The following is a 27,359-nucleotide window of genomic DNA, read 5'->3' as shown; positions in this document are numbered from 1 at the left end:
CCCCAAGCCAAGGAAACGAAAAAAAAAAGCATTCCAGGTGTTGGTGTGGGGAACGGCGGGGCCGGGCCGGCAGCGGGACACTTACGGCCAGGGGCAGAGGGGTCGCGATGCGCTCGGATCCGCTGCCCAGCAGGAAGCACTTGCTCTCCTTGTACGGGACGTCCCTGTTCACCTTCTCCAGGAGCTGCTCCAGGATCTGGGAGGTGAGGGTGGGCTCGGTGGCCAGGGACCGCCACATGGCGCACGCGTGGCTAGAGGAGAGGAGGGAGGGGAGCGCCGCTTTGGCACCGGCTGCCGTCGTTAACTCGCTCCCCTGTTTGAGGGGCGGCGAGCGACGGCCACCTCCCCGCGCCAGGGACCACCTGGGTCACGTCACCCACCGCACAGAAACGTGGGCCAGGAGCGCATCACCGCCGGGCAGGAGGCACCCGGCTCAGCAGCTCCGCTGCGATGGCAGCTAGCGCCTCGCTGCCGGCAAAGCCGGCACAGAGAGCGGGAGCCTGCAATGGCAAGCCCCGGCGGGAGAGCCGTCCTGGGTGGCTCACGGGAGCCGCGTGCAGGGGAAGGCTCAACGGCAGCCTCCTGTGACAGTGGAGGCTGTGCCGTGCGATCCTCACCCAGCGGCTGCTCTCGGACAACACCCAGAGCCGCCCTGCAACCCCACAACCCCAGGGCTCCCCCGAGACCAGCAGCCAGACAGCTCCTGCCTTGCCCCGTGCGCTGTGCAAGCCGGCGTGCCGGGGTAGGAACGGAGCAGCAGTTACGGGAGGAGGAGGAGGAGGAGGAGAACACCTGCTCAAGGCTCAGCCCAGGGCTGGCACCGACTCATTCAGCAGCTTTGGGGTAGGCGGCCCGCTCTGCAAAGCGGCACCGAGCACCCCAGCCACCCGCTGCCAGCCCAGCAAGCTCCCCAAAAGGCAGCTCCGGCAGCAAGCGACCGTGCTGATCCTTGAGCGAAATTCCAGCAGGGTCTGATTACTGGGGTAAGGAGCCAAAAGATTAGCCGCAGCTTAGGCGAAAGCCGCTCCGAAGCCCAGGCACCGCGAGAGCACGTGCAGGCACCAGGCCACCGTGGCAGAGCGGGGCAGGACCTGTCAAAGGGCAGCGAGCTGCCCAGCAGGCTGGACACCACCACGCTCTTGTGCTGGGAGGCCAGGATGTAAACCGTCTGCTGGGCCGCCTTCCGGATGTGCTCCTCGTCCACCTCCTCCAGCTTGCTGTGGATGATGCTCATGATGTCGGGCACCTGCGGGAAGAGGAGACGGCGGCATCCAGCCGAGGGCCAGGACACGTTGAGCACTTGGGGTCACTGTCAGACAGTCCCTGCAGCCAGGACACGCGTGTCCCGTCCCCTCGATCGCAGCCCAGGCAGGTAACGGGACTTCAGGAGGCAACACGGGTGGGCAGACCGTCAGGCGGGGCAGTTTATCTTCCCGGTTGAGGGAAGTCTGCCTGCTCGCCGGGTGCGTGCAGAACCACAGACCTCTCTGGAAGTCAAGGATCCTTCCCCACCCCGCCACCCAGGAGAGGGAGGAGGCCACGGGGTATTCCCAGGGGAAAGAGGACCCAGCAAGGACGCTCAGCCCCCCAGCCAGAGCCTTCTGGCGAGGAACTCGCGCTAAGCCCCAGCCTCGACACGGGTGCAGCGAGAGGAGCTCAGCAAGCGAGTTCCTGAGAGGAACTCAAGCTGAACGCAGGGAGACACCTCGGCACTCGCTGCAAGCCGTAAAAACGCACGTTAAGACAAATAGGAAGTTCACGCGCAGACCAGGCCTGGCAGCAAATTCCCGAGATTAAGTGCAGAGCAGCCGAGCGCTCCGTCCCCAGCTGCGCTCGGGTCTGCCCCACAGACTCTGAGGCTTAGCATCAGTTCAGATTTCAGGATCTGGGCTGGACTGGATCTGACCAAAAGGTGAGTCATGTAAGCTGGAGCAATCCCATGTAGGATAGAGGCTAATAGGTAGCGAGCGGGACTTCAGCAGAAGCTCTAGCGCAAAAGAAAGCCCACGGAGTAGCTGGAGACCCGGTGTTTCCAATTAGCACAAGAGAAAGGGGGAGCTTAGCCCTAAAGGTAGTGGATTAGACAAAAAAGCCTTCTGTGTCCAGCACCTCTAAGCCCTGCAAGCATTCAGACTGGCTTCCCAGCCAGGAACCCTGGGCTCCCCCAGAGCTCGCAAAGCTTTCACAGGGAGCCTGAGCCCTTCTGGTAAAGTGAGCTTCTCTGAACTCCTCAACCCGAGCGAGAGCCAGACCGGAGCCGGCCTCGCCAGCAGCCGCCGCCTCCTACCACACAGCAGCCTTCCTCGACTGCGAGGCCGGAGGAGGAGAGCGCGAGCACACGTGTCCACGGGAAACAAGCAAGGTCAGGAGCGACAGCCCCCGAAAGCTTTGGGGCAAGCGTTCCCCTGGCCAGAAACGCAACGGCTGAACAGAGTCCCTTCAGACAGGGGTTAAATCCCACCTCCCTTCTTCCATCAGGGCAGGACCCCTCCCTGCGCCAGGCATCGCGCTCCTGCCACGGGCTTGCCCCTTCCCGGAGCATCCCTGCCTCTACCAGAGAAGCCCAGTACCCCCAGCAAACCAGCTGCGGGAGCCGCAAGCGGGAAGTTAGCAGGCTACGTGTGTGGGAAGAAAGGGAGGCGGCAAGAGCCGGCTGGAGCCGCCTCTCCCGGGCTGCGTTTGGAGCACGGAGGCAGCGCCGAGGCCGAGCAGCAGCAGCTTACCTTCTCCTGCAAGACGCCGCCGCGCTCCTTGAGGAGGGAGTTGATCATGACGGTGGCTGCTCGGGAACAGTTCTTATCGGGGTCCGCCAGCCCCTCGAACATGGCGAGCAGGAGGCTCATCAGCTGGTCCGGAGGGACGCGCTTCCCGATCACCTAGGGAGAGGGCAAGCGGAGTTAAGCGAGAGGTTTTTGTCGCTCTCCGAAGAGAGCGGTCCCTTCGATGACACCGGCAGAGCCCGGACGAAGGGCCCCCTGCACAGCTTCCCCAGCTGCAGGCAGCAGGACGGCCGTTCCTCGGCTCGGTGCCCTGCCGGAGCGTCAGCCAGGAGCCCAAACCCGTGGCAACGGAGGGGACCAAGGGCCAGGCCACAGCCCCGAAGGAGGCAGGAGGCCACCTGCCCCACACCGTTGGCCAGTGTGGCCAGATAACGTGGGGCTCTCTTGGGATGGGCTGGGACAGCACAACCAAGCCATTAACTCTGCTCTGGCCACCACCCAGCTGCTGGGAGGATGCTCCCCCAGGCCTCAGCGCGCTCTCCAGACCTGACGGTGGAATAAGCTGCCCTGCCAATGGGTTAGTAGGGGGAATGTCCACTGGAGTGACAACCTTTGAGGAATGGCAGCTTTTCCAGGACAAAGAGATACTACCAGCTTCTCTACGAGTCCTTGTGGAGCAATGCTTGCAGAGCTCTTGGCACAGAAAATGGCCATCAAGGAGGAGTTCACCCGTGCAGCTCTCAAGGGCAGAGTGGCCACCCCTCATCCCACCCCTCACCACCAGACCCCAGATGCTGTCCACGTCATTCAAATCACGGTGGTTTGAGAGCCACATTTGGACCCTTTTGGGTGTAAAGTTGCACCGAATGGCTTTACCGACACCACCGCCGTGCTGGGAGGCAGCCAGGAGCCCAGTGGCTGCAGCTCTTGAGCCACCCACCCCATGCTCCACAGGAGAGTGCAGCCAGCGACCGGACCTCAAGGGCTTCCTTCGGCCAGCAGCCTCCACTGAGGAGCATGACGTGCCAAAGTCTCCACCTTGGAGCACGCTGGAGCCCCACGCAGGTCCCGCAGGGCTGAGCTAGACCACCTCCACCTTTGCTTTTAGATGACGTGGACAGAAACTACTTGCGTCACCTACAGCAAAGTAAGTTTTCGACCCCAGCGCTGGGAGCGTTGATGGCTGAAGGGTTCAGGCTGCCCGCCAGACCTCTGAACGGATGCCCTGAGCCACAGCGCAGCCAGGCACGAGTCCCTGCTGGCATCCACTGCAGCCCCAGAGCCTCTGCACAGACGTCCTCCCTGGGGCCCCGTGCCCAAAGCGGGGACCAGCAGCTCCCCGCTGGGGGCGAGGTGCCCTGAGCATCCCCTGGCCAGCCCAGGGCAATTCTCCAGCTGGGGGAGAAGACTGCAGCGTCCTGTTTTCTGGTGCAAGACTGGGGCTCCCCAGCAGCCTCCAGACTGCCACAGACGAGGCATCAAGCCCTCTGCAGCTCCCGCTCCACAGCTCCACCACCCCGCAAAGACCAGGGCCGTGCTGGATTTGCCCTCCACCTTACCATGGCAATGTTGTTGCAGGTATGGAAGAGAATGGTGAAGTCGGGCTCCTCCAGGCCTTTCTTCAGAGCTTTCAGCCCCTCCACCATCTCATCTCTGTGATCCCGGGCAAAACCTGGATGCGGAGGGAGCATTCAGTGAACAGCATTCCTTGTTTTATACCCACAGGCTGCAGAGCGCTGGGTTTTACTCGCGAGCTGGCCCAGCTTTCAGGAGGGAGCCAAGAAGCCGAAGCGGCTGCCAAGGGCCAGAAGAGCTTGCCCTGCAAGGAGCCGCACCGCTCTGGAGAGCAGGACCCAGACAAATCCTCTCCTGGCGCTGTAGGGGCTCTGCTTTTCCCAACGCCTCCATCTGAAGTGGAGGACTGACCTCTCCTGGAGAGAGGGGGAATGCCAGGCTGAGGAACCTGCTCCGCTGCACTCCAGCCTCGGAGAGAGCCTCTGAAACCCTAAGGCTTCGCTGATGTTCTCCACCAGCCCTGCTTCTGCAGCAAACCGCATCCGTAGGCTTTGGGATCACGCACGGGGAGGGATGGGATGAGCACCCCTCTGCCCAGCCGCGGAGAAGGGGGGATCTGGCTGCTGGCACCCACCGCCCGAGCGGCGAAACCACCCTCCGCCGCCCGCACGCCCACCTTCGTAGCACAGCTGGATGTAGAGCAGGCAGTAGACGCAGTCGATGGCGTGCTGGCGAACGCTGGCCAGGGAGTCCGAGCAGCGCGGGGAGAAGAGCGCGATCAGGACGCCGAGGTTGTAGAAGGGGATGACGGTCTGCAGGGATGACAAACGCAGGCGACATTAGCGAGGTGAGCACAGGGACACTTGCAGCCGGTACAGCATTTCCCCACCGCCACGAAGCCCACCCCCGCGGGGAGGGACGCACGCACAAGCCCCAGCAAGGCTGACAGCAGCAAGGAGACAGACGCTGGAGCGCTGGGTTTACTTACGCTGACGTTCAGCTTGCTCAGGTAGAATTCCAGCAAGGCGGCACTGACCTCCACTGCTCGCTGCCGCTCGTGTTCCTTGTTAGACTTGATCCAGGGGCCCAAATGCTACAGGGAAAAGGATCAGAAAGGAGAGCAGAAGCTCGGCTGCTTTGCTGTGCGCAGCCAAGGCGTCCTTCAGCCCAGCAACCCGTGGTGCACGCGTGGGCTGTGGGAACTATGGCCCCCGTCCCACCAGCTTATCCTGCCTCATTGTCAGGACAACACCATCTCTCTGCCTCCTGGTGAGGCTGCGTGTGCGTCCCCACTGCTACCAGAGACCTCCTCATCAGCCACATGCTGGCCACCCTTCTCGGGCAACAGCAGGCATGCCCAAAGGGGCAATCGCCTGCTTCCTCCCCTCGAGACCTTGCCCCAACCAGGCAGCGCGAGCACCACAGCAGAGCAGCCGCGCTGCGCGCCCAGCCTCTGCAGGAGCGGGGCTAGGGCCACGCCAGACCCCACGTCACACGGAGAAGCGAGGACCAGTCTCGTAATTCCCGCTCCGGGTCCAAAGCTGTCTCTGCCTCGTGACCTCTGTTGGCAGGCAGGCACCTCGGCTTCCCTGCTTCTCCCTGAGGAACCCACCAAAGCCAGGCTGCACCTACCGCAAACATGTCCTGCAGCCCATGGGGGGTCAAGTTCCTCTGCAGGAGACTCTTCAGCAGGTCTTTAAGGGCACTGATGGTGTCACCATACAGCATCTAAGGAGGAAAGACTGATCACAGGCTATGCAAGCGCTGCGCCTCATCCCGGAGAGCCAGCCCAGGCACCCAAGGAGGGAGAGATCTCTCTCTCCGCACCTATTCTCAGCTCGTAGGACTCTCCCGGGTGGGGGGTGCCAAGATGCGGCCACCTCCAGCTTAGTAGGAAAACGCAGCAGGGACTGAAACCCAGTTTGCAAAATCCACCTTCACTGGAAGTGCCGGGCACACGGTGGGAGCCAGCACGGTGGTGGCCGTGACCTGTGCCGAGCACCAGCAGCTAGCCAGAGCCGAGCATGCTAGCACAGACCTTCCAGGAGGGAACTTGTTCCTTCTCCCACTTGGGGATAAATTCCAGCAAGCCCAGTCTGAACAAGCCCTTTGCAGATGCTTACAGTTTCCTACCAGGACCTATGTTGGGATAAACTCCAAAAAATAAAAAACTACAAAGTTTCGTAGGATGGAAGAAAAGGATTATTAACTTAAACTTTTAGGCCAGATGCCTGCAAACGCTAGCCGGGGACAGCCAGAGCCCCAGGCTCCTGCTCTGCAGCTCACCTTGAAGGAGCCGCAGCAGCGGCCGGCGATACTGTGGCGCACAGGGCCGCTCTGCAGCCCCTCAGCAGCTGCAACAACTTCATTAGCAGCATGTTATTTTCATTCATTAAGCACTCAACCACAACTGAGAAGCAGCTGCAGCCTTTCAAAAGCTAGTTATGTAAAGGCCCCTTCTACCCTGCAGGGTTTCCAGGATCATTTGATTTTTTCCCTCGAGGGAGTTCATGCTCTTATTAACAGCATTTGGACTTGCTGATAAGCTCATATTTTCTCACTTGCTATCAGTGCACAGAAGGGCCAGGCTTTTTCAGGAGATAAGTGAGCAGAGGAAAGGCTGCGGCTTGCTTCCCCCGAGGTGCCCAGCCGAATTGAAAACAGGCCTTTCCCACGGCTGATGGGCTGCCAGGGAGATGCTGGGGCCACAGGACCCGACGGCTCACGGGACTGTGAAAAGGCATCTGTGCGCTGCCCCAAAACCACTGTCCCGGAGCAGCCAGGACCGCAGCTCCTGCGCCGCAGAACAAAGCCGCGTCACCCCGCGATGTTAGCTCCGCATCGGCTTTGTGCCGCCGGCGCTGGCTCGAGGCAGGCAGGCGTGGGAGCAGCACGGGCAACTCCCCGCCTGCCTCAGCCCGCTGGCGCTGGGTACCGCACCTCCTTGTGTAAGGCATCGCCACCGTTCTCATCCCTCTCCTTCACCAGTTCCAGCGGTGGCAGGGCAAGCACGCTAGCGAGGCAGGTATCAATCAGCTCTGTCCTGTCGGGGTCACTGAGGTGGGGCTCCAGGATGCTGATCCCAGGTTAAGGAAGCAACACGGACGCATCGAGCGCTACGGGAGCGCCTTTCACCTGGGTAAGCGGGGAACAAGGATTTTAATATGCATTCCTGCTGACTTGACTCCGTACTAAGTGGCACCGGCTTTAATCGGAAGCAGGCAGAGTGTTCCCAGTATCTGTGTCAGGAGCTGTGACGTGCTGAATATTTTTAACTGGAGCTCAGAAGTCATCTTTGTGTACTTGAGAGTGCAGTGCCCTTGGCTCTGCTTTGTACAAAGAACATTTACTGCAGAGTCCAACGAGAACTGAGCCCAAGAGCGCTGGGGAGAGCTAGCTGGCAGCCACGCCAACCAGACCGTCCCGTTTCTAGCACAGCTCTACCAACGTGCCCACCGAGGGAGAGCGCCTCGGCTCTGCCGCCAGACCCGCAGGGCAAACCGGGGAGCGGGGTCAGGCTCTGCGGGCGCAGCAGCTCCAGCGAGCGCTGCCCTGCATGCAGCATTCCCGCAGGGATGGGCGCGGAGGAAGGATACACCAGGTAAGTGCAGGTGATCATCGCCCGCTGGCGAACCGGCGTCCGCATCGCCTCCAGCGGTTCTGCTTTTATGAACTCCTGGAAGGCAGAACAAGGTGACGGTTATGGCCACATCCACCTCCATCCCACTCTAGGCACGGGCCAAGCCGTAGGGCGATTGCTGCCTCGAAGCCCAGCCTCCCCAAGACAGCAAGCCAGGAGCCACACCGCGTGAGCCCGACACCCCAAACGCTGCACAGCGACCCCATGCCTTGCGCAACGCGGCCACGGAGATGCAGCACCATCGCTCACTGCGAGCCTGCTTTTGCTCGCAGCGAGCCATCCTCCCACCGCTCAGCTCCCTGCTGGGACCTGTCCTCTCTCGAAGGGCGGGCAGAGCCAGGTCTGCAGGTCCATGGGGGTCAGCACCCTGCCCCAGCAGAGCCCGGCAAACGCAGGGACGGGGCTCAGCAGGGCAAACTCATACCCGCCCTTCCCACAAGGCACCCAGACCACAGCTCCAGAGATGGAGCAGCTACGCCCACGCTTAACCCTCAGCAACGTGGGTTGGGAACCTCCCCCGGCGTCCCCTCGGCCAGCCCCAGGCCAGGCCACCCTCCAGGGCTTGCTCTTACCACCATCTGGGCCACAAGCTCAGCTTTGCGGGAGAAGATGAAGTCCCCACACTTGACACCGTTGTAGATGGCTTGGCTGATCATGCAGATGCTCCGGATGAGGCACAGCTTCAGGGTCAGGTCCTGAGAGCAGAACCCAGGGGGAGAAGTGAAGACCAGGCTTACCACACAACCATAACCCGTCATCCCACCCAGCACCGGTGTCCCTCCAAAACCGGCGCTCAGGCTGAGCGCAACAGCTTGATCTGCGCTGTTAGCAGCGTGTGGGCTCGGCTCTCTGCTCTTCATCCACGTTACGGGCTCGCTGGTGACCGGGGAGCAGAAGGGCACCCTGTCCCAGCTGGCCACCCCAGTGTCACAGAGCAGCTGGGCACGAGGAGCCTCGGCCCTGGCAGCACGTGGGAAGGGGACAGTCCTCCCTCCTCCCCGCCGAGGCAGCGCCCCGAGCACGCAAGATGCTCAAGGCAACTCCAGAAGCTGCCAGGAGCTCTTCCTCCTACGCAGCTTGGGGTCGAGGACAGTCGACAGGGGGTCGAGAGGAGGCAGCCCAGTTAAAAGCGCTCCCCTCGTCCCAGCCCTCGGGCAAGCCCCTCAGGAGGGCAGGGAGCCGGGGCGGGGGCTGAGCGAGAAGGTCCCCAGCTCGGGGACCGGAGATGCTCTGCAGAAGCTGTTAGTGCCAGCGGGAGCCCAGAAGGAAAACGCATTAGTGGAGCCCAGAGAAGGAGTCCTTGGCCTGACAGTTCAACTTGACAAATGCCATTTTTCTTGTTCAGCCTTTAAAAAGAGAAATATGAAAATACAGCCCCTCGTTGCCCCCAGGACAGTAATCTGGATTTTAATATCTGCCCGTTGAATGATTGTTCCAAGGGGAAGCAGGAAAATGAGTTTAGTGGATTTTAGCCGAGCTGTGGGTTGCAGCTCGGTCCCTGGAGTCCCCAACTTCCCCCAGCAAAGGACGGGTGCGGGGAGCCGGAGGGGCTGCCTGACCACGCTCTCCGCAGGCAGGGGACACGAGCACCGCCCCGTACCAGAGCCCGGCGCGGCGCCGGGGAGGGAACCCCGGCCCTCGCCTCCCAGGGCGGGCACGGCTCATCTTGCCACGACTGCAAACCCAAACTGGCTCGCTCCCTCCTGGGGACGGCTCTGCGAGCTCCAGCCACGCGGAGCTCGCAGGAAAGGCACGGCCTCAGCAGAAGGGGTGGAAGGTGACAGGCTCAGGTCTGCCCGCGGGCAGCGAGCTCAGCTGCTGGCACCCGTGGGAGGCTCAGCATTTCACCGCGGTGGTGCCCACCCGAGCCATGCTTTCACCTACAGCTCCTGCTCTGCCAGAAAGGCATTTTTCTCTTCCCCTCTGCTGTGAGTTTTGGCATTTTCAGGCAACGGCTCCAGCACGGAGGACCGGGCTGGGGAGCTCCGGGCAAGGAGCAGCAGCTCCCGCAGCTCTCCCGGTCCCCACGGGCAGAGGAGCGCTGCTGCGAGCACAGCGCCGGGCTGCTCTCAATGGGAACCCAGAGCAAGAGGCAGACAGAGAGAGCAGGAAAGAGCAGAGAGGAGTTCAGATTTAACGCCTCACACTGTACCTTGGTTTCTACCTTTATTCCCAGAACCTGAACAAGTGAAAAAACAAAACACGTTAGCAACGCACGAGCGAGCAGACGCCGCAGCAAACGACCTTCTCCCAGGGGCTGCCCGCGGGTCCCAGCAGGACCCTTCGGGCAGAGCATCCAGAACAGCCTGGCTGCTCCAGCTCGCCCGGGCGGGCTTTCCCTCCCCGGGGAGGACGGGGCATCCCAGCGGCTTACCTTGGTGTTAAAGTACTGGAAGATGTTCTTCAGGATGTCTGCTTCGATCCTGGACAGCACCAGCTCCTTGGGTGCGTACATAGCTACGTATCCATAGCAAAGGATGAGAGTGCTCTTTATTTTCTCCACTTCGTTGTCACTACGGTCCTGTTACAGCAGATGAGAAAATTAACGGGGGGAACGGTGGGGAACCAGGGCGGCTCTTCCCAGCTCTCAGGGGGAGGTGGTTTCTGCAGGGTCTGCCCAACCAGCTGAAGGTGTCCCCTGGAAAACAGGGCCCCTCCGAGCGGGTTTCGGACCTTCGCTTCCCATCCTTTTGGTGGTGGCAGCGACCTCCAGAGCCCTGATGGAGCCTCAGGCATCCCAGCATGAGCTGCACCAACAGCACATCTCTGTCCGAGGCACGAGCCCCAGTTTACCATCGAGCGTTACCTGTTAGAGCCCTGCGGGGAAGTATGTGAGCCCCAGCCTGGCCAGGTTAACCTGGTTAACTGCTGGTTAACTACCGTGCTAGCAAGCAGCATCCACTGCCCACCGAAAGGTTTCACCTGCGCTGTCCCAGGGAGCAGTTCGTGGCCGACCCCCTCGTACCACGGCCTGCGGGGCCGGGCAGGGGCAAGGGCTGCACGAGGGCTTCCTCGGCCAGCTCCCGAGCTCTGGGCACCTTTCTGTCGTGGGCCAGGGTCCCTTCCATGCCCACACAGCACTAATCCCGTCCCTCACACATCCAGTCTTAGAGACTGGGAATTAAAACAGCTGCCTAGGTCAGAAAATTGGAGGAAGGGCATTTGCTGCCAGCGCTCGGGACACAGAACAACCCCGTCTCCTGGGGCGCGCACGTGGCTGCAGGAGCCGCGTGGGGATCGCCGTCGAGCAGCGACGTGGGTGACAGCCAGACCACGCTCCGCATCAGGCCGGGGTCCCCCGCCGGACCCAGAAGCCCAGTTACAGCTTCCTCGAGCCCACCCAGCAAGCAAGCAGCTTCACCGGGACACGAGTCTGCAGGAGCGTATGGCTGCAAGCGAGGAGCTAATGCCAAGCAGCCCCTGATGCCAAGAGCGGCTCTCCGGAGAGGCGGAGGATATCCCAGCCCAAGCCAAACCCACCGAGGCAGGAAATTAACTCCTTTCCCGAGGACCGCTCCAGCACACGCCGTATCTGAAGGCGGCTGCGTGAGCCTTTTGCTGCCGGCTGTGTCGCAGCGGGGGCCCTTTGGCTCTTACCTTGAAGATACTGAACAGCCCCACAGATTTCTTGAAGACATCAGACCTAACAAAATCTTCCAGCTTGGCCAGGGTTTCCTCCAGGTGATTTATTGCACATATCCCAAAGCAGGAAGCAAGTCCCTGGAGGAAGCAGTGAAAACACATTAGCAGAAAGCTATTAATTCACCAGCCCCAGCTGACACTTAAAGAGAGCCTGTTTATTGGTTTCATTCCCGGCACCTGAGCCGTGCCCAGCTGGGAGCAGCCCCGGCAGCCAGCACTCCCCTCTCCCGGGACAGGGACCTGCCTCCAGGGGCTACAGGGCACAACGATGTCCTTGTCTGGGTGACAGGCTGGGACACCGCTCCAGAGGAGCCCTGGGGACAGGACAGACGCAGCACGCTCTCCAGCGGGCAGATGTCAGCCGCTCTGCAGGAGACAGGAGCCCGGTCGAGCGCTCCGGCTGGAAGCGAGAGCAGAGCAGGCTTAGCAGGTCCTGCCTTTCTGCTCTACCTCCAGGAGGTCTAGCAAGCTGGGCTGAAACTCCATAAACAGTTTATTCAAGAGCAGCCCTTGACGGAGTTGCATAAGCTGGAGCAAAGCCAGGCCCCATTAGCGTGTGTTTGCACTGCACTTAAAGGCAGCTGCAGGCGGTGGGCGATGGAGCCGGGCAGAGCTCAAAGGGAAGCCGGGGAGCGTGCGAAGCCGGAGCACGAGGCCGGCCAGGAAAAGCTCGACCCTGACCTCAGCTCCAGGGTAGCGGCGGAGGATCTGAGCTGGCGGTGAAGAAAATGCTGCAAAGGAGCCACAAGCAGATGCTTTTTAGCAGGGCCTGTAGCGATAGGACAAGGGGCAATGGTTTTAAACTAAAGGAGGGCAGATCTAAGGAAGATATTTTTGACGCTGAGGGTGATGAACACTGGCCCAGGTTGCCTAGAGCGGTGTTCATGCCCCATCCCTGGAAACATTCAAGGTCGGGTTGGACGGTGCTCTGAGCAACCTGGTCTGGTGGAAGACGTCCCTGCTGATGGCAGGGGGTTGGATGACCTCTAAAGGTCCCTGCCCACCCAAACCATCCTGCGGTTCTACGACCCGAGCACACGAGCTGGAGGTCACCCAGGGAAGGTGGAGCAGCATCCCCAGCTGCTCCAGCGAAGGCAGCGGCAGGTCTGTGGTGGCATGGTGGGTGCGAGGCTCGGTGGAGCGCAGCACAGGTAGACAGAGATGTCGCCAGACCTTGGCGCAGGCAAGAGCTGCCGGAGCCCAGAGAAACGTCTCACCAGCTGGAGATGCTCTGGGGAGCAGCGGGAGACGCTGCCGCAGCCCCCAGGGTGACAGCAGCTCCCAGAGGAGCGGGAAGACCAAGGTCCCCTCCCTGCCACAGGGACGGGGCAACCTTCAGGGTCCGAGGGAGCAAGAGCTCACACCAGGGACGTGAGTTAACGCTGCAGAAGGTGGGAACGTTTCATGAATCAGCCACGCTCATTTAACAGTTGGCGGCCAAAGTGGGGGGCTGAGTCCGTCAGACCCCACGGCAGGCCAGGACGGGCAACCAAGCCAGAAGAAAACGCCTGGGTTTTTTTTTTTTTCCTGTAGCTCTGGCTTAATTCCCCAAACCTGCGGGGCTACACGAGCCCCAGCCCAAAGACAAAGCAGGAGCCAACAGGCCCCTTCTGGCAGCAGGCAGAGGCTCGCTGGGCTGCAACAGGGGCAGCGCCAGGCTGCCGGGGACAAGACAGCGATGACAGCTCTGCCTGCGAGATGGCAGCTGGCAGTAACAGAGCAGCTCCAGACACAGCCCAGGCTGTCGCAGCAGCTCCATCCCCGAAACCTGCAGAGACCCTCCTGGCACCACGGGACTTGTGGGTCTGTCCAGGACATTCAACAAGGCCAAGGGCAAGGTCCTGCACACAGGTCGGGGCAAGCCCTGCTGCCAGCACAGATGGGGATGGATGGATGGATGGATGGATGGATGGATGGATGGATGGATGGAGAGCAGCCCTGCGGGGGAGGACTGGGGGACACTGGTGGGGGACAAACGGGACGTGAGCCGGCAACGTGCGCTGGCAGCCCAGAAAGCCAAGCGTCTGCTGGGCTGCCTCACCCGCAGCGTGGGCAGCGGGGCGAGGGGGGGATTCTGCCCCTCTGCTCCGCTCTGGTGAGACCCCCCCGGAGCACCGTGTCCAGCTCGGGGGTCCTCAGCACCAGACAGACGTGGACCTGTTGGAGCAGGGCCAGGGGAGGCCAGCGAAATGGCCAGAGGGCTGGAACCCCTCTGCTGTGGGGACAGGCTGAGAGCTGGGGGGGTTCAGCCTGGGGAGGAGGAGGCTGCGGGCAGAGCTTATTGCAGCTTTGGAGTGCTTAAAGGGGGCTGACAAGAAAGATGGGGACAGACTTTTTAGCAGGGCCTGTAGCGACAGGACAAGGGGGAATGGTTTTAAACTGAAAGAGGTAGGGTTAGACCGGACATAAGGAAGAAAATCTTTACACTGAGGGTGGTGAAACACGGGCACAGGTTGCCCAGAGCAGTGGTCAATGCCCCATCCCTGGAAGCGTTCAAGGGCAGGTGGGACAGGGCTTTGAGCAACCTGATCTAGTGAAGGATGTCCCTGCCCACGGCGGGAGGATTGGACTGGATGATCTTTAAAGGTCCCTTCCAACCCAAACTGTTGCTTCTACAATTTCCCCAAGGAATGAGCTCTGCCAGCACCCTCAGGGCTGGCAAACAGCACCCTGTCCCAGGCTGGGGCCACAGGAGACAGGGTCCCAAGGCACCCCCCTGCATCTCACCCAGCTTCCGAGCCCTCTTGCCCTTGGGGTGCTGCAGGCGGGCTCTCTTCACTTTTCTGGGCTCATGCAACCTACCCCACAAGCCATTCTCCAGGAGGTACAAGCCCAGGCCAGGCATGGTGGGACCAGAACAGAGAGGTCCGCATGGTAGGACTGGCAAATTGCAATAGCTGCCATTTAAATATGACAATAGGCCTGACAACAGTAACCTAGTCAGAAGGACAGAAATAGGATGCCATCTCTGTAAGATTATATATTTAGGAAAAATGTCTCCACTAAAAGGGCTGTCAGGCCCTGGCAGAGGCTGCCCAGGGAAGGGGCTGAGTCCCCATCCCTGGAGGGATTTAAAAGCCAGGGAGATGTGGTGCTGAGGGCCATGGTTTAGTGGTGGGCTTGGCAGTGCTGGGTTAACGGTTGGACTTGATGATCTTAAAGGTCTTTTCCAACCTAAACGATTCTGTGATTCTATGATTGCTCCATCAGGATAACCCTTGGGATGTTTGGCACAACTCCTCCTCACCTCCCTTTCTGCCTCCTCGTGGTATCTGGCTGTTTCCAGGAGCTCCTGGAGCTGCTTTTGCACGAGGTCTTTGCTGGAGCACGCCCCAAGCGTCGTCCCGATGCATTTATAGAGGAAGTTCTGGAAGAGCAACAGGAACGTTACCACCCCGTGAAACCCTGCCAAGCCCCCGGAGGCCGGCTGAGCTTGGGCACGCACAGATCGCTCCTCGCAGCACGCTGGAGGCTTGGGCTCTAAAGCAAAGGTGCAGGACAGAGCCCGGCCGTACGCAGCTGGGACGCTCGGAGCACTGGGACAGAAGTCCCACCGCAGAGCGGCGTTCGGTCCAAGGAAAAGCCTCCCCACCAAGGCGCTCTCAGCTGAGCCCGATCGGCAGCTCAGCGTCGCAATACGCCGCTAACCCCGGAGCAGCACTGAGCCAACTGCCTTCACCGGAGCCAGGAACAGGTCTAACGAAACCCTTGTTCCTGCCCAGGGAGAAACAAAGTCACTGCGACAGAGGGAGCACAAAGATGGATTTTCCAGCGATGCCTCCGCAGCCCCTGGTGACCAGCCAAGCCGGGCTCAGCTCCGACTGCTCCTACATCCCTACAGAAACACCAAGGCCTTCGGCAGCCGCCGGCACATGGGAGACCCCTTCCCTCCTGAGCCGCCACAGCCAGGCCTCCCCTCTCCTCTGCCCTCGCCAGCCCGGAGGTTACAACCTCGCAGCCCACCAGAGCCGCAGTCAGAACCGGCTTCTTTGGTTCCTTCCCTTCTACGCCCGAGAGCTTGTCCTGGTTCAGCTCGCTTCTCACTCAGCTTAATTCCAGGCCCGTTCGCAGCAGATGCAACGCAAGCTGCGGAGATCACGAGTTGGGTCTGACCAGCACAGGCAGAGCAACGCGGCCTGGCTGGGACCTCTTGAGCCAGCGATTCGGCTGTGGACTGACCAATATTTCATTTTCACACCTACCCAGCTGCCTCGTTAACCTCTTGCTATTTCTTCTTCCCTCCTAACACCCCTTCCCCAGCGCCAAGCTGTCGGCAGAACGATGCTCCCAGAAAGCATCGAGGGCTGGATGAGCCCTGCCCCTGCCAACACACCGCGGCGGGACGGGCAGTGCCAGCCCCTCGATCCCCCCGCTCCCCCCGACGATCACCTTCTCCAGCGGGAGGCCGTTGTAGCTGTTCAGCTGCCTGCACATCTCCGTGACAAAATGGCAAATCCACGTGTTGTCAGAAACGGCCGCCAGCGTCTCCTGGAGGAACTGCGGGAGGAAGAGCCGTCAGCCCTAACCAACCTGCTGCTGGCTAAGCGAGGGGCCTCAGCCGGGAGGGCGAGAGCAGCGCAATAAGTAAAACCCCGGGGCTTGCGTCGGACCTACCCGGACTCTGGTCCGCACCGAGCGAGCGGGCACCCCCCGGATCACCGCGGGAGGCCGCCCGGCCCTTCGGAAGGCAGGCTGCCCACCCGAGCGGATCCTGCCAGCACGCAGCCATTCCCCCCACTCCAGAAATGTGCCTTTTTCCTCGGGGTCAGGTCTCTTCCGAGATAAACCGCACCCAGGTAACACTGCCATCATCAGAGGAGCAGGATGAGCCCTGCCCAATTTTAATTGCTTCTCCATGCCCTATTTTAAGGCTCTCCAATTAAGCGGGGAGACACTCCTGGGACCGCTGTTCTCTGACCCACCAGCAAGCCTGAAAGCTCATTTTTAACCTTCCCTGCAGGAACCACAAGTCACCCTCGGCGCTGACCTGCAGCCCTGCTTCTGAAGCGACGAGACCCGGCAGCGTGACAGCGAGCGACCCTCTCTGCGCCCGCTGTCAGGGTGGGCGAAGGCGAATACCCTCTGCGGAGCCAGCCCGTGCTCCTGTCCTGCATGCGAAGCCCCGGCAAGCCCAGCCCAGGGGAGCTCCGGAGCTAGTTGCCGCTTGCCCTCCCACCGCCCCGTTGCCTCCCCGGCACGGGGACCCTTACCAGCAGCAGCTTCTCTTCCCACTCCTTCTGGGACAGGGACTTCTCCGTGTTCTCTAGGAGAAAGCACATTTTTTTTTTTTTTACACTGGTTTCTCATCCTCACTGTACACCACGCAGCGGGGGCCGACCGCTCTTCAAAATGCGGTGTGTCCTGTACTTGGCACAGCGGGGCTAACCACTCCAGACACAAAGGTACTCCTGGCAGGAATTAGTGGCACCAGGGCGATTAAAGTCCTTATTAAAATGGGAAATGGCACTTCTTCAGAGAGCTTCAATGTACCGAGGGTCACCAGGCACGTGGGGAGTCCCCCACCCTATTCGTGGACACCCCGCACGCAGTCCGGTTTGGAGAAGGTGACTCCAGCAGTTTCTCCCGAGCAGAAGCCCCTTCCTACCTTCTATGTGCTCCACCAAGAGAGGGACCTGCTTGCTCCAGAGCTGGTCCAGCGCGGGGTGGACGCTGTAATGCAATACGGTCAGCAGCCGCAGGGCAGCCGCCCCCCGGCAGTCTCCTACGTAGGGCTGTGAAGATACAACCTGAAAGGTCGGGGATGGGTGTTAGCGCAGAGAAAGTCACTTCCAGGTCACGAGTCAGAAAATACGAGACAAAAGACGGGAACGCAATACTGGGAAGCGATTGATCGCTACACATCAAAGAAACTACAGCTTCCTCCTTTTTCTCCAGCTCTCGATAGAGAAATGTTGTCAGGAGAGAACGTCTCTCCATACCCGGGATTCATCCCTGGGCAAAGGGGAGCAAGCCCCAGGACCGAGGGCCAGTTTCTCAAAGCCCTGTAAGAAGAGCTGGAGATCCGCACTGCTGCACGCCCCGCTTACGGCTCTGGGTGCCTCGGGGGGTCTGAGCTTTCACAGCCTGGATGGAGACGCTCCTGCGCGCGGAGGGGATGGCGTTGCGCCCAACCCCAGAGGCGCACGGCGGTTCTGGGTACGGGCACCTCTGCCTGGAGCAGCAGGGCGAAACGGGGCGTTCACCCCTCCTGTTTGCTGGGACAGGCCCGGTGCAGCGCCGCACGAGCCGCCCCTTCTCTCAGTCCATCGGGGACAGGGGACGGAGCTTTCTTTGGATGTGCCCGTAACCAGAGAAAGGAAGAGCTCTGCCTGCAGGCCACTTACCAGCAGTCTCGTCGTTAGAGCATAGGGCGACGGAAGATTTGCTACAAACAGAAGGGAAAAAAGCGTAAGACGGCATCTCCCGCCGAGCGCCCACGAAGCCGGCCGGCAGCTGCCAGGCTTGCAGACGAGTCCCAGGCTCGTGCACCCCAGCATCCATCGGGGGAGGCCAGCACTGACCATTCAGGTCGTAACGGATAAGGGACGCGTTTTCTCCCTCCTCTTGCTTCTTCACGGCCAAATACATGAGGCTCTTGCAGAGCGGGGTCAGGGCGTTGGTGAACTGTATCGGGGTCACAAACTCCAGGAGGTACGGCCACAGAACCTGCCGGGAGACGGGGAGCATGGCACGGCTGGCGCAGGGCTCCCGGCAAGAGCCTGGCTATGGGATGGAGACCCTGCGCCGGAGCACAGGACCGAGAGGGAGAGGAGGGGGAGATGCCAGGTCAAATGCCTTTTCCTGGCAGGGAAAATCCCCGAGTGCCCTTCGGCAGTGCTGTTGTTCAGGGAGGGGGGTGTCCGCTGCCTGTGCCCTACTCCGGCCCCACCAAAGCTCCAGCCCCAGCTCCAGCCCTTTCACAGAATCACAGAAGGGTTTGGGTGGGAAGGGACCTTCAAAGCTCATCCAGCCCAACCCCTGCCATGGGCAGGGACATCTTCAACCAGAGCAGGGTGCTCACAGCCCCGTCCAACCTGGCCTTGAACGTCTCCAGGGATGGGGCATCTCCCACCGCTCTGGGCAACCTGTGCCCATGTCTCACCACCCTCAGCATAAAGATTTTCTTCCTTAGATCCAGTCTGAATCTCCCTTCTTTCAATTTAAAACCATCACCCCTTGTCCTGTCGCTACAGGCCCTGCTAAAAAGCCTGTCCCCATCTTTCTTGTCGGCCCCCTTTAAGCACCGCAAGGCTGCAATAAGCTCTGCCTGCAGCCTCCTCCTCCCCAGGCTGAACACCCCCAGCTCCCAGCCTGTCCCCACAGCAGAGGGGTTCCAGCCCTCGGACCATTTTGGTGGCTTCCTCTGGCCCCGCTCCAACAGGTCCACGTCTATCTTGAGCTGAGGACTTCCAGCACCCCTGCCTCGCTCCAGCCTTAGAGAAGCTGGTGGGGAGGGTACGCGTGGGCCCGTGGGAGGACAGCTTCCCAAACCAAACCTCTGCCCTGCTCTCGGAGGGATGAGGATGGTGGCAATAGCTCCTACAAGGGTTGGGAGCGGTGACAACCCATCCCGCCTGGCATACGGGACACCCTGCACGTTGCACGGGTGGTGCGGGCTGTGCCGAGGGCAGCGCGGGACCCCCGGTGCACGGACGGTGGCTCTGGGGCCAGCACCGACCACCCCAGAGGCGACTGTGCAGACTCACGTTGTTCATCCTGTCGACAGTCGTGCTAAGGAGAAAGAGCGTATTGACGCTGATGCTCTGGACGCTGTCACTAGTGAGGTCATCGGCGTCCAGCGGCTGCTTTTTGGGCTGCTGGAGGAGAGGGGAGGTGCAGGTCAGTGTGGATGCCGCAGCAGGGCCAGCGGCAGCTCTGGATGACTCCCTTAGCAAACACGCTTCCCAAGCCATTGAGATGGCATGCCTGCAAACAGCGTGCTGGGAGGAACCGGCAGAACCTGAAAGCCTCTCCTGGTTCATGGCCCATCTCCAGCACGTGCTCCAGCTCTACACATGCAGCTCAGAGGGGCTGCAGAGCTCCCGCAGCCCAAACCATCGCCCCTGCTCCTCTCTGACGGGGAAAGGGATGATCCGAGCCCCGGGGTGCTTTTAGTTGTGCCCACATCTCCAGCCCAGCTGGACAAGCGGGGCTGGAGGCAGCCAAGCCCCCACGTAAGGGATCTGCCCCACCGCGAGGGCAGCAGCCTGACCCAGCGTGGCTACACGGCGGGCACGGAGCCGGCAGGAGGTGGAGGTCCTGCCGGTGCAGCCCCCACGTCCTGGCTGGTGTCCTTTGGACGCAGGGACAGCTGTCCCAACGGCCTCCCTCCTGCTCCCGAGGTTTGCCCCGCTCCTCCTTGCTCCAGAGGCAGGAACCACAACACGCCATCGGGGGAAAATAGGGAGGAAGCTGCAGTGCTGTCGGCCGAGGGCTGGGCGGTGGGGACGGCGAGGGGGACATCCCGAGGGCCTGACGTGGGGAGCCTGCACGGGGGCAGAACTGGGGGCTGCAGGTGGTTCGGACGCTTTGGTCCTAGCGCAAGGGCTGCCCTGGGGAGGGTTCAGGGTCGAGAGGCCGCAGGCGAAGCGAAGCAAAGCACGCAGGCTTCTGCCAGCCACACCGCTCCGCTGAGGGCAGCGGTGGCCAGGCTGGATGGGAGAGCTCTGCAGGCTGCGCATCCGCAGACCTGGGTACCGGGCTGCCTCCCCCACGGGTCTGCCTGAATCGGTGCTGCCGGGAGCCAGGGACGGGCACAGCTACAGACAGGGACTTGCCCAGTCCCACCTGGGTACCTCTCTGTAGGAGTCTCACCCCACCTGGATGTGCTTACCGCGTCCGAGGGAAGGGCGCACTGGCGGACGAGGAACTCCATCATTGCCTCCCCGCCGGGCTGCTCCAGGTAGCCGTGGTGAGCCATGGCGCTGATCACCTGCACCACTGCCCGCTTCACCTGCGCGGGCAGAGCAGCGGCACCGGCATCGGTGCGGGGCGGAGGGGAGGAGCTGCGCGCGGGGGGGTTCTGCCTGCTGCAGGGTCCTCCTCACAGCTGCCCTTCGCTGCCGCCTCCTCCTCCTCCTCGCTAGCGGGGAATGTTATTACGGGCCCTACATACAGCCCTTCAACTGGGCTTGGGCTCTGCCAGCAGCAGCCGGGCAGCGCACGGGGCAGCGAGGTCAGCTGCCCGCTGCTCACGTCTGTGGGGCTGTCCGGAGGGGACCGGACAGGAGCCCACGGCCACACCACCCACCGCACGCGGTTACATCTGGCAAAGCAAAGTTTGTGTTTTGCAAGCGGGACGCGCCCTGCGACTGCGTGAGCCGAGTCACCGGCAGCCTGCTGCTCCTGGCAGCGCCGCGCGTTGTCTTGACACGCAGCGCTCCACGCAGGGCCGTGCTTCGCAGCAGCAATCTCCCTGCTAGGCAGGGCTGCCGACGCTCAGGCGTGCTCTCTGCACGGGGCGCAGACAGAAATCGAGTCTCCGTGTGCTCCCCCGTTCCTGGGAGGGTATCTTCTGGGGACCTTGGCAGAACTGCCAAAACCCCAACCAGGAGAGAGATGAGCAACAGGAGGCTGCAGAGGACAGCCGGGCTGGCAGGGGCAGGGGGCACGGCTATGCGGGGCCCCAGAAATAAACCCCCACCCCTGAAGCACCCCGCAGAAGAGCAGAGACTCAGCTTACCTTATTGTTGCTGTCTTGCAGAGGAAGTTTCATGGATGAAAGAATGAAGGGCTTTTTAATTTCCATTTGAGAGGCTGAAAAAAAGAAGACAGACTCTGAAGCTCGGTGATGCTCTAGAGCTGCTGAGGACAGACCTGCTGATCCCGAATATCCCCTTTCCCGGATAGGGAAGGCTTTGTCCCTTGTCCCCTTTCCCAGCTGGCCGGGCCACCAGACTGGTTTCCTTCCCCCCTGATCCTGCAGCCAAGGATGGGCTCGTCTCCTCATCCCAGGTCCCAGCAGGGGAACGAGGGGACTCATGGAAAGGGACCCATCGGAGGAAGGGGAAAGCCTGCCTGCAGCCCCTCCGCGCCTTCCTGCTTCGAAACCCCGACAGGGACCGTGGCCGGTGGGGTGGCAGCCGCCCCGGTACTCACGGGCACTGTTGATGATCTGCCTCATGATGAGGAGCGTCCCCACACGGGTCCTCTCGTTGCTGCTCTCCAGCTTCGGGAGGAGGAAGGCCAGGACGCGGTCAGGGAACGAGCAGGCTGCGGGAGCCAAACCAGCCGTCAGGGACGCGCATCGTCCCAGGGACGGCGCACAGCCTAGAGCTTGGGGATGCAGGCACCGCATCCCCTACACGGGGGCATCCCGCCCCGGGTATCCCCACGGGCGATCGGGGGCTGCGTGCCTGCTACGCGCGGCAGGGCTTTGCCTGCTGCGTCAAACCGCGCGGAGGTTGGAAGGCGCCGCTCCTCCTCTCCCCGGGGAAGCGGCCTGCCGCCGTGCCACCCCGCCAGCCAGGCTAACCGGCCCGTCCTGCTCTTCACTTCCAGACCTGAGCTTTTCCCTGGCGCTTTCAGCAAATTTCCTGCGTTCTCCAGGGAGCTGAAGGAGTTTAAATTATACCTTCCAACTAGTGCCGCCCCGTCCGTCAAAACATTTTGATTGTTAAAAATAAACCCGGTCTATGGATGCTGAAATTGGAGCAACACCCGTGGGCATCCGAGAGGCGTGTTTGGGGAGGGACGGGCTGCGCGGAGGCAGGGCGGCCTGAAGATTGCTCAGGCAAAGGCAGCTCGGCCGCAGGTTTGCCTTCACGAAGGCTAGCAAGAAAGGGACGTCACCGAGCCGCGACTCCGCAGCAGCTTGTCACGCCACTGCTCTTTTTCTGGCAACTGCACACGCTTCTGTCCGTGCCATGGCCGTTCAGCGAGGAGAGCCAGAACTGGGGGAGGCAGGGCTCCCGCCGCCGAGCTCACGCGCAGGCTGGGAACGCGTAAGCTGTAGGTCAGCCCACATCTCCTGCTCAGTCCGAGCGCAGGGGACCCCGCTGTGCTCTGAACGTTTGCAGTAACCCGGGATAACGACGGCATTAGCTGTACGCAAGATACAGCAACAAGGAGTGCAGACGAGCAGGGTACCCCCAAAGCCAAACTACATCTACTGCCCCCAAGCCCAGGCGCGGCACACCGCAGGACCTGGCTCGAGAGGTCTCTCTGGGTTGGTACAGCTCAAAAGCTCTGAAGAAACCTTTGAAACGGAGCCAGGCGCCTTTGGGAAGGTCCCTGGAAGGCGTGAGCCAGCAGTGAGCTCCAGGGGAGTGGAGCTGGCCCCATGCTCTTCCTCAAAGAGCCCCAGCGAGAGATGCTCTCCCTGGACGCCAGCCTTTAGGGACTGGCAAACCCACAGCCTTCTGCAAGCGTGAAGCCACGGGCTAGAGCCAGGACAGAAATCACCCCCCTCCCCTCCCATGGCTGAGAGATGGCCACGATATCCCCAAGCCCAGCTGAGACCCTGCATTCACCCCCCACAACCCCTTGGAGAGGACCACGGAACACCAGGAAAAGCAGCAGTGGCGGTGCAGCACACCCACACCTCTCCGGGGAGTTCGGGACAGCCACGCCACGGCACCCCTTACCCAGGACGGTGAAGCATCGAAGAACCTCAGTGTGATTTTTAACAGTCAAGGGGACCGATGGATCTGCAGGAGCACAAATCTGTGGGAGAAACGGCTGCGGTCAGGGACGTCACCTGGAACAGGCGCTGCCAAGCTGCAGACCCAGCCCTGGAGAGGCAGAGCTGTGCTTGGTGCCGAGATTCGGGACAGACAAAGCCCTGGGCTGGGGGGTGACAGCATCCCATGACACGGATGCCCAGAGCGGTGCTTTCTGCCTGCTGCTGGCCGAGCGGAGCTCTGCCTGTGCTCGCAGCAAGTTAAATCATCTCAAGGAGACCACTTGGGAACGAGGTGCCTGCGCAGGAGCCACGGGACCTTGTTTGAACATGCCCCGCCACCCAGCTGGGACCACTGGCCTCCGCTGGGACCTCTTCAGCATGAGTCAACCCTTCCCGGTGCTACTAAAATGATTCAGGCTCTTAATTCAATTTACGTTGCAGCAAGGACAAGTGCATCTGCTTGCTCTGGTCTGCCAAAAAGACACTTCGGTCTGCAACTGAGCCAGAGCGGCCGCCTGAGGCCAGCCACATCCCGCAGCCCCCGAGCCACAGGGCTGCCCCTCTGCAGCCGCGAGCAGCTTTTGCCCGTCGAAGCCCGTCATCAAGCAGCAGTTCCTACCAACGGCACCGTTACCATACTCGGTTGTAAACACCACTTTGGTAGAGTGTGTTATTTTAAAGTACAGCCTCTCCGCTGAATGCTTCCAAGACTCCAAGTCAGTTAAATATTAAAAAAAAAAGCGTTCAGACCTGTTTTCAGCCCCGGGAGCATGATCTTAAGAGTTTAGTAATACAACAGACCTTGCACCCCTGCGGCTGAAGAACGGCTGAGGAGGAGTCTGGGCTCAGCAGCCTGAGAAGGGCTCCTGCACGCTCGCTGCTCCGTGGCGAGCCAGTGCCCTCGCTTATCCTCAAAGAGCAAACTTTTTAAAAGGTGCATTGATTTTGAGGTGTTTGTTTTCAACCTGCTGCATAATTGTGCAGCCAGAGCCGCTCTCGCTTCAGACAACTCGACTGCGTGTGTGACTCCGATATATCGTATACCAGAGCCCGAGAGCTGGCAGTGCCACCGGTGAGCGGCCGAGAGCCTCAGAGAGGCACGACCAGGGACAGAAAAGCCAAGCAGGCTGCACACCCCGGTCTCAGGCTGACCCAGGGGAAGCCTCGAGCCCTGCAGACCGAGCTCACGGGCAGGCTCCAGTGTTACGCCTCAGAAGAATCCCACCTTCCCCCCAGCACCCTCCCAGGGGCGGCTGCCCCCTGCCCGGTCCTCACCTGGGGGTGCAGGGTGCCCAGGAGGGAGTCCAGCTGCACGTCAAGGCTGCGGCTGCCGATGTTGACAGAAGCTTCCAGGATCTGGCAGAGGCTCTGCAAGAGACCAGGTTGCAGTTTGCATCAGGAAAATACCCGGGCTCCAGAGGGCAGAGGATCGCGACCCTGTGCTATGCCAGCCCAAGGCGGGGGACTGCAGGCAAGAGCAGCGATCACGAACCCGCCACGGCGGCAGCGAGCACCGTAATCCATCCTCTACGGGAGGACACAGCTCGGGTGCTCCCGAGAGCTGCCCCTTCCCCGGATGCCATGGCAGGAGGCCACGAAGAGGCACGCTGGCCGCTGCGAGCCACGGCTGGGCGCACAGGGAGAACCAGGCACACGGCAGAGAGCCTGGAGACGGCAGCAGAGACGGGCTGCAGCCCACGCCATCCTCCCAGATCACGGGGCACAACCACCTGAGGCATGGGCTCGGTAGCAAGAGGGATCACGATGCAGGGAGAGGAATCTCGCATGGAAAAGGCAGTTGCAGCCCAGTCCAGCTGAGCAGAGGCATGGCGTGAACTGTGTGACACCGTCGGTAAGGTAAGGACCGAGACCGCTTTGCTGCTGCCGCTTTCCCACGTGGCCGCACGCTGCTCTCCGGGACGGGCAGAGCTGCTGCTCAGCGTCCCTCCTGCATTCACGGACGGCTGTCGGCACTGCCAAACCGCAGCACAACCCGCAGCCGGCGGGCAGAGGTACGCTACCCAGCCTACGCCCCAGCAAGGCTCCCAGTCGATAGGGACGGGTCCTCGGCCGGCGACACCAGCGCTCAGAGCTGCTTACCTTGGATATGTAGAAGGCCTCCGCGTGCTTCTTGTAGAGGGCGAGGATGCCGGGAATCAGCTTAGGGAGCTGCTCCTCCAGCTTTTCACTGGGCATCAGGTAGCTCATCGGTCCCATAGCCTCCACCACGGCCAGTCTCAGCTGCGGGGAGAGACTGCGCGTCAACAGCCTGGCCCAGGTCCTGGGCGGACAGGCCTGCCACAGTGTCGCTCCGCTGCTATGGAAGCTCTTCCTGGCGCTTCCAGAAGCCTCTGGGCAGAGGCAGGGACAGCGTTTCACCTGGCTTTGCCAGTCCAAGCACAAGGGGTGCTCAGCAGAGAAGGGGGATGCCTCAATATGTCACCCATGCCTGCAGAGGACAAAACCTGGCCGGCCATCTCCCAGCTGTGGCATATGCCCAGGCTGTCCCCCAAAGGGCTGCAGAAGCACCCCATGCTCTGCTCTCCAGCAACGGGGAGCAAGCAAGCGACCCGTTCTGCACGCGTTACGTGTGGGACACGAGGACAGAGGGAACCCCGCAGAGCTGCAGGGCACAAGCAGAAATCCAGCCCCAAATCAGAGCCGGGGGCTTGCTCTTCTGGGGGCCACGTCCTCACGGAAGGGTGCAGCTGAGATGCTGCGAGGCCGACGTCAGGCTAACAGCCCCCCACCCCAGGGTGGTCCCGCCATGCCCCCGTCCCCCCACCTTGGCTTCCCGGTGCTGCAGCCAGCTGTTGAAGAGCACTTCGTACGCGCTGAAGATCTCGTTTGAGAAGGTGTCCTTCCTGACCGTGGGGTCCGGGGCCTTGTCCAAGTTCGCCAAGTACTCCTGGATGCTCTCACTGAAGTGCTGCAGAGCTAGGAGACAGATCACGTCGTTAGATCTTCCACGCGTACAAGACAGTGTTTGTTTTAGCCCCTCCAAAAAGCAGATGGTTGACATGCTGTTTTACTGGGCAGCTTCTCAAGGGATAGCAGATGCACCAGGACTCTCCCTGGCAGGCTGAGAGACTTCCCGAGAGGTGCCCTGGCTACGAGGGACCCTGGCAGGCAGCCACGACAGAGATACACGCTGCTTTCTGCTTCCTGGGCCAGGGTTGATATAACCAACTCCAGAGACCCAGCTCCCCTGACCCACGGGAGCCCGGATTTGCCACATGGGTTATTCCTACGCGTTCGTTAGCAGCTAGGGCGGCCAAGAATTAAAGCCTCACCGCCACAGGCAAGCCAGCGCACCGCAGCTCAACGAGTTCGCCTGGTCCCTGGGCCAGCAAGTGCTGCGTGTGAGCACACGTTGTTTTTCCTCCTGCGAAGCGGACCGGCGACAAGAGCATGTGTGTGTAAAGGCACGCGTCCCAGCTCAGACGCGAGGCTCAGCTAGAGACCGCTGACCCCGGGGATACCCATCTTCCATCTCCCCCTCCCCTGAGGAAGCCCTTGCCGTGGCTTTATGGGGTTCCCCCAGGCTTTACAGCATTCCTGGGGCAGCGAGGGATCACCTAACACCAGGAGCAGGTCTCAGCTGACAGCTCCCGAGGGCTACGAACACCCCCGTAGTTTTATTTTGGGTGTTATCCAACAGCGGAGCGCACCGAAAAGGCTCCCAGCTCCAGGAGCTCCCGCGCGGGACGTTGCTGCAGAAGCTCAGCACGAACCTCCGCGGGCTGAGCCCCGCGCTGCTGCTGACCGCGGACATGGCGGGCAGGCTGCCAGTGCTCCGGGCAGGTTTGCCCAAGCAGCGTCCCCGTACCGGCCTTTCACGGGCAGCCCTGGGAAGCACCGCTCGCTGCAAGCCCTGCCCGGCTGCCCCGTCCGACCCACAGCCCCAGCGCACCCGTCTGTCTGTCCCTCAGCTCCTTCCAGGCCCATCCCGGGACCCCCAGGCACCAGCACGTGGGGGGAAGGACCCTGCTTCCCCTCCAGGTGCTGCCAGGGGCATGCCTGCGCTCCCTTCCTCGATCTCTTAGTGCACAGCGAGGCTCTCAAAGCTTCCTCACCCTTCGCTAGCTTTTTCCTACCAAGCGAAGCAGCCTGGGGCTTGCAGAGCTGCTGTCGTGCCGCCAACCCGGCCAGGGCCAGAGCCTTGGCTGCCGGCACCGCCACGGGCCACCGGAGTGGGACCCCCGAGGGGTGAGGCTGA

At 61.5% G+C, this 27,359-nt stretch overlaps 1 protein-coding gene across 2 annotated transcripts in view; it reads right to left on the bottom strand.

Moving 5' to 3' along the window:
- MROH1 (maestro heat like repeat family member 1) overlaps positions 1-27,359 on the bottom strand; it is a 57,110-nt gene that overhangs the window by 19,734 nt on the left and 10,017 nt on the right. Inside the window, exons 7-33 of one of the 2 annotated variants that reach the window (XM_082311854.1) lie at positions 25,926-26,077; positions 25,241-25,381; positions 24,416-24,508; positions 23,103-23,181; positions 21,616-21,729; positions 21,200-21,273; positions 20,351-20,470; positions 19,224-19,334; positions 18,039-18,183; positions 17,862-17,902; positions 17,123-17,264; positions 16,728-16,780; positions 15,907-16,014; positions 14,765-14,884; positions 11,473-11,595; positions 10,250-10,396; positions 10,028-10,054; positions 8,448-8,570; positions 7,832-7,911; positions 7,176-7,311; positions 5,868-5,963; positions 5,224-5,328; positions 4,912-5,047; positions 4,280-4,392; positions 2,724-2,876; positions 1,092-1,246; positions 86-251 (exon numbers count right to left, since the gene is read on the bottom strand). In XM_082311854.1, coding sequence (XP_082167980.1) covers positions 86-251; positions 1,092-1,246; positions 2,724-2,876; positions 4,280-4,392; positions 4,912-5,047; positions 5,224-5,328; positions 5,868-5,963; positions 7,176-7,311; positions 7,832-7,911; positions 8,448-8,570; positions 10,028-10,054; positions 10,250-10,396; positions 11,473-11,595; positions 14,765-14,884; positions 15,907-16,014; positions 16,728-16,780; positions 17,123-17,264; positions 17,862-17,902; positions 18,039-18,183; positions 19,224-19,334; positions 20,351-20,470; positions 21,200-21,273; positions 21,616-21,729; positions 23,103-23,181; positions 24,416-24,508; positions 25,241-25,381; positions 25,926-26,077 — 3,053 coding nt within the window. The remainder of the gene's footprint in view (positions 1-85; positions 252-1,091; positions 1,247-2,723; positions 2,877-4,279; positions 4,393-4,911; positions 5,048-5,223; positions 5,329-5,867; positions 5,964-7,175; positions 7,312-7,831; positions 7,912-8,447; positions 8,571-10,027; positions 10,055-10,249; positions 10,397-11,472; positions 11,596-14,764; positions 14,885-15,906; positions 16,015-16,727; positions 16,781-17,122; positions 17,265-17,861; positions 17,903-18,038; positions 18,184-19,223; positions 19,335-20,350; positions 20,471-21,199; positions 21,274-21,615; positions 21,730-23,102; positions 23,182-24,415; positions 24,509-25,240; positions 25,382-25,925; positions 26,078-27,359) is intronic. The other variant, XM_082311855.1, reaches the window with a different exon arrangement.

This window comes from Platalea leucorodia, assembly GCF_965183815.1.
Source record: "Platalea leucorodia genome assembly, chromosome: 1".
Lineage (NCBI taxonomy): Eukaryota > Metazoa > Chordata > Aves > Pelecaniformes > Threskiornithidae > Platalea > Platalea leucorodia.
This window is presented reverse-complemented; position numbering and strand designations above follow the sequence as displayed.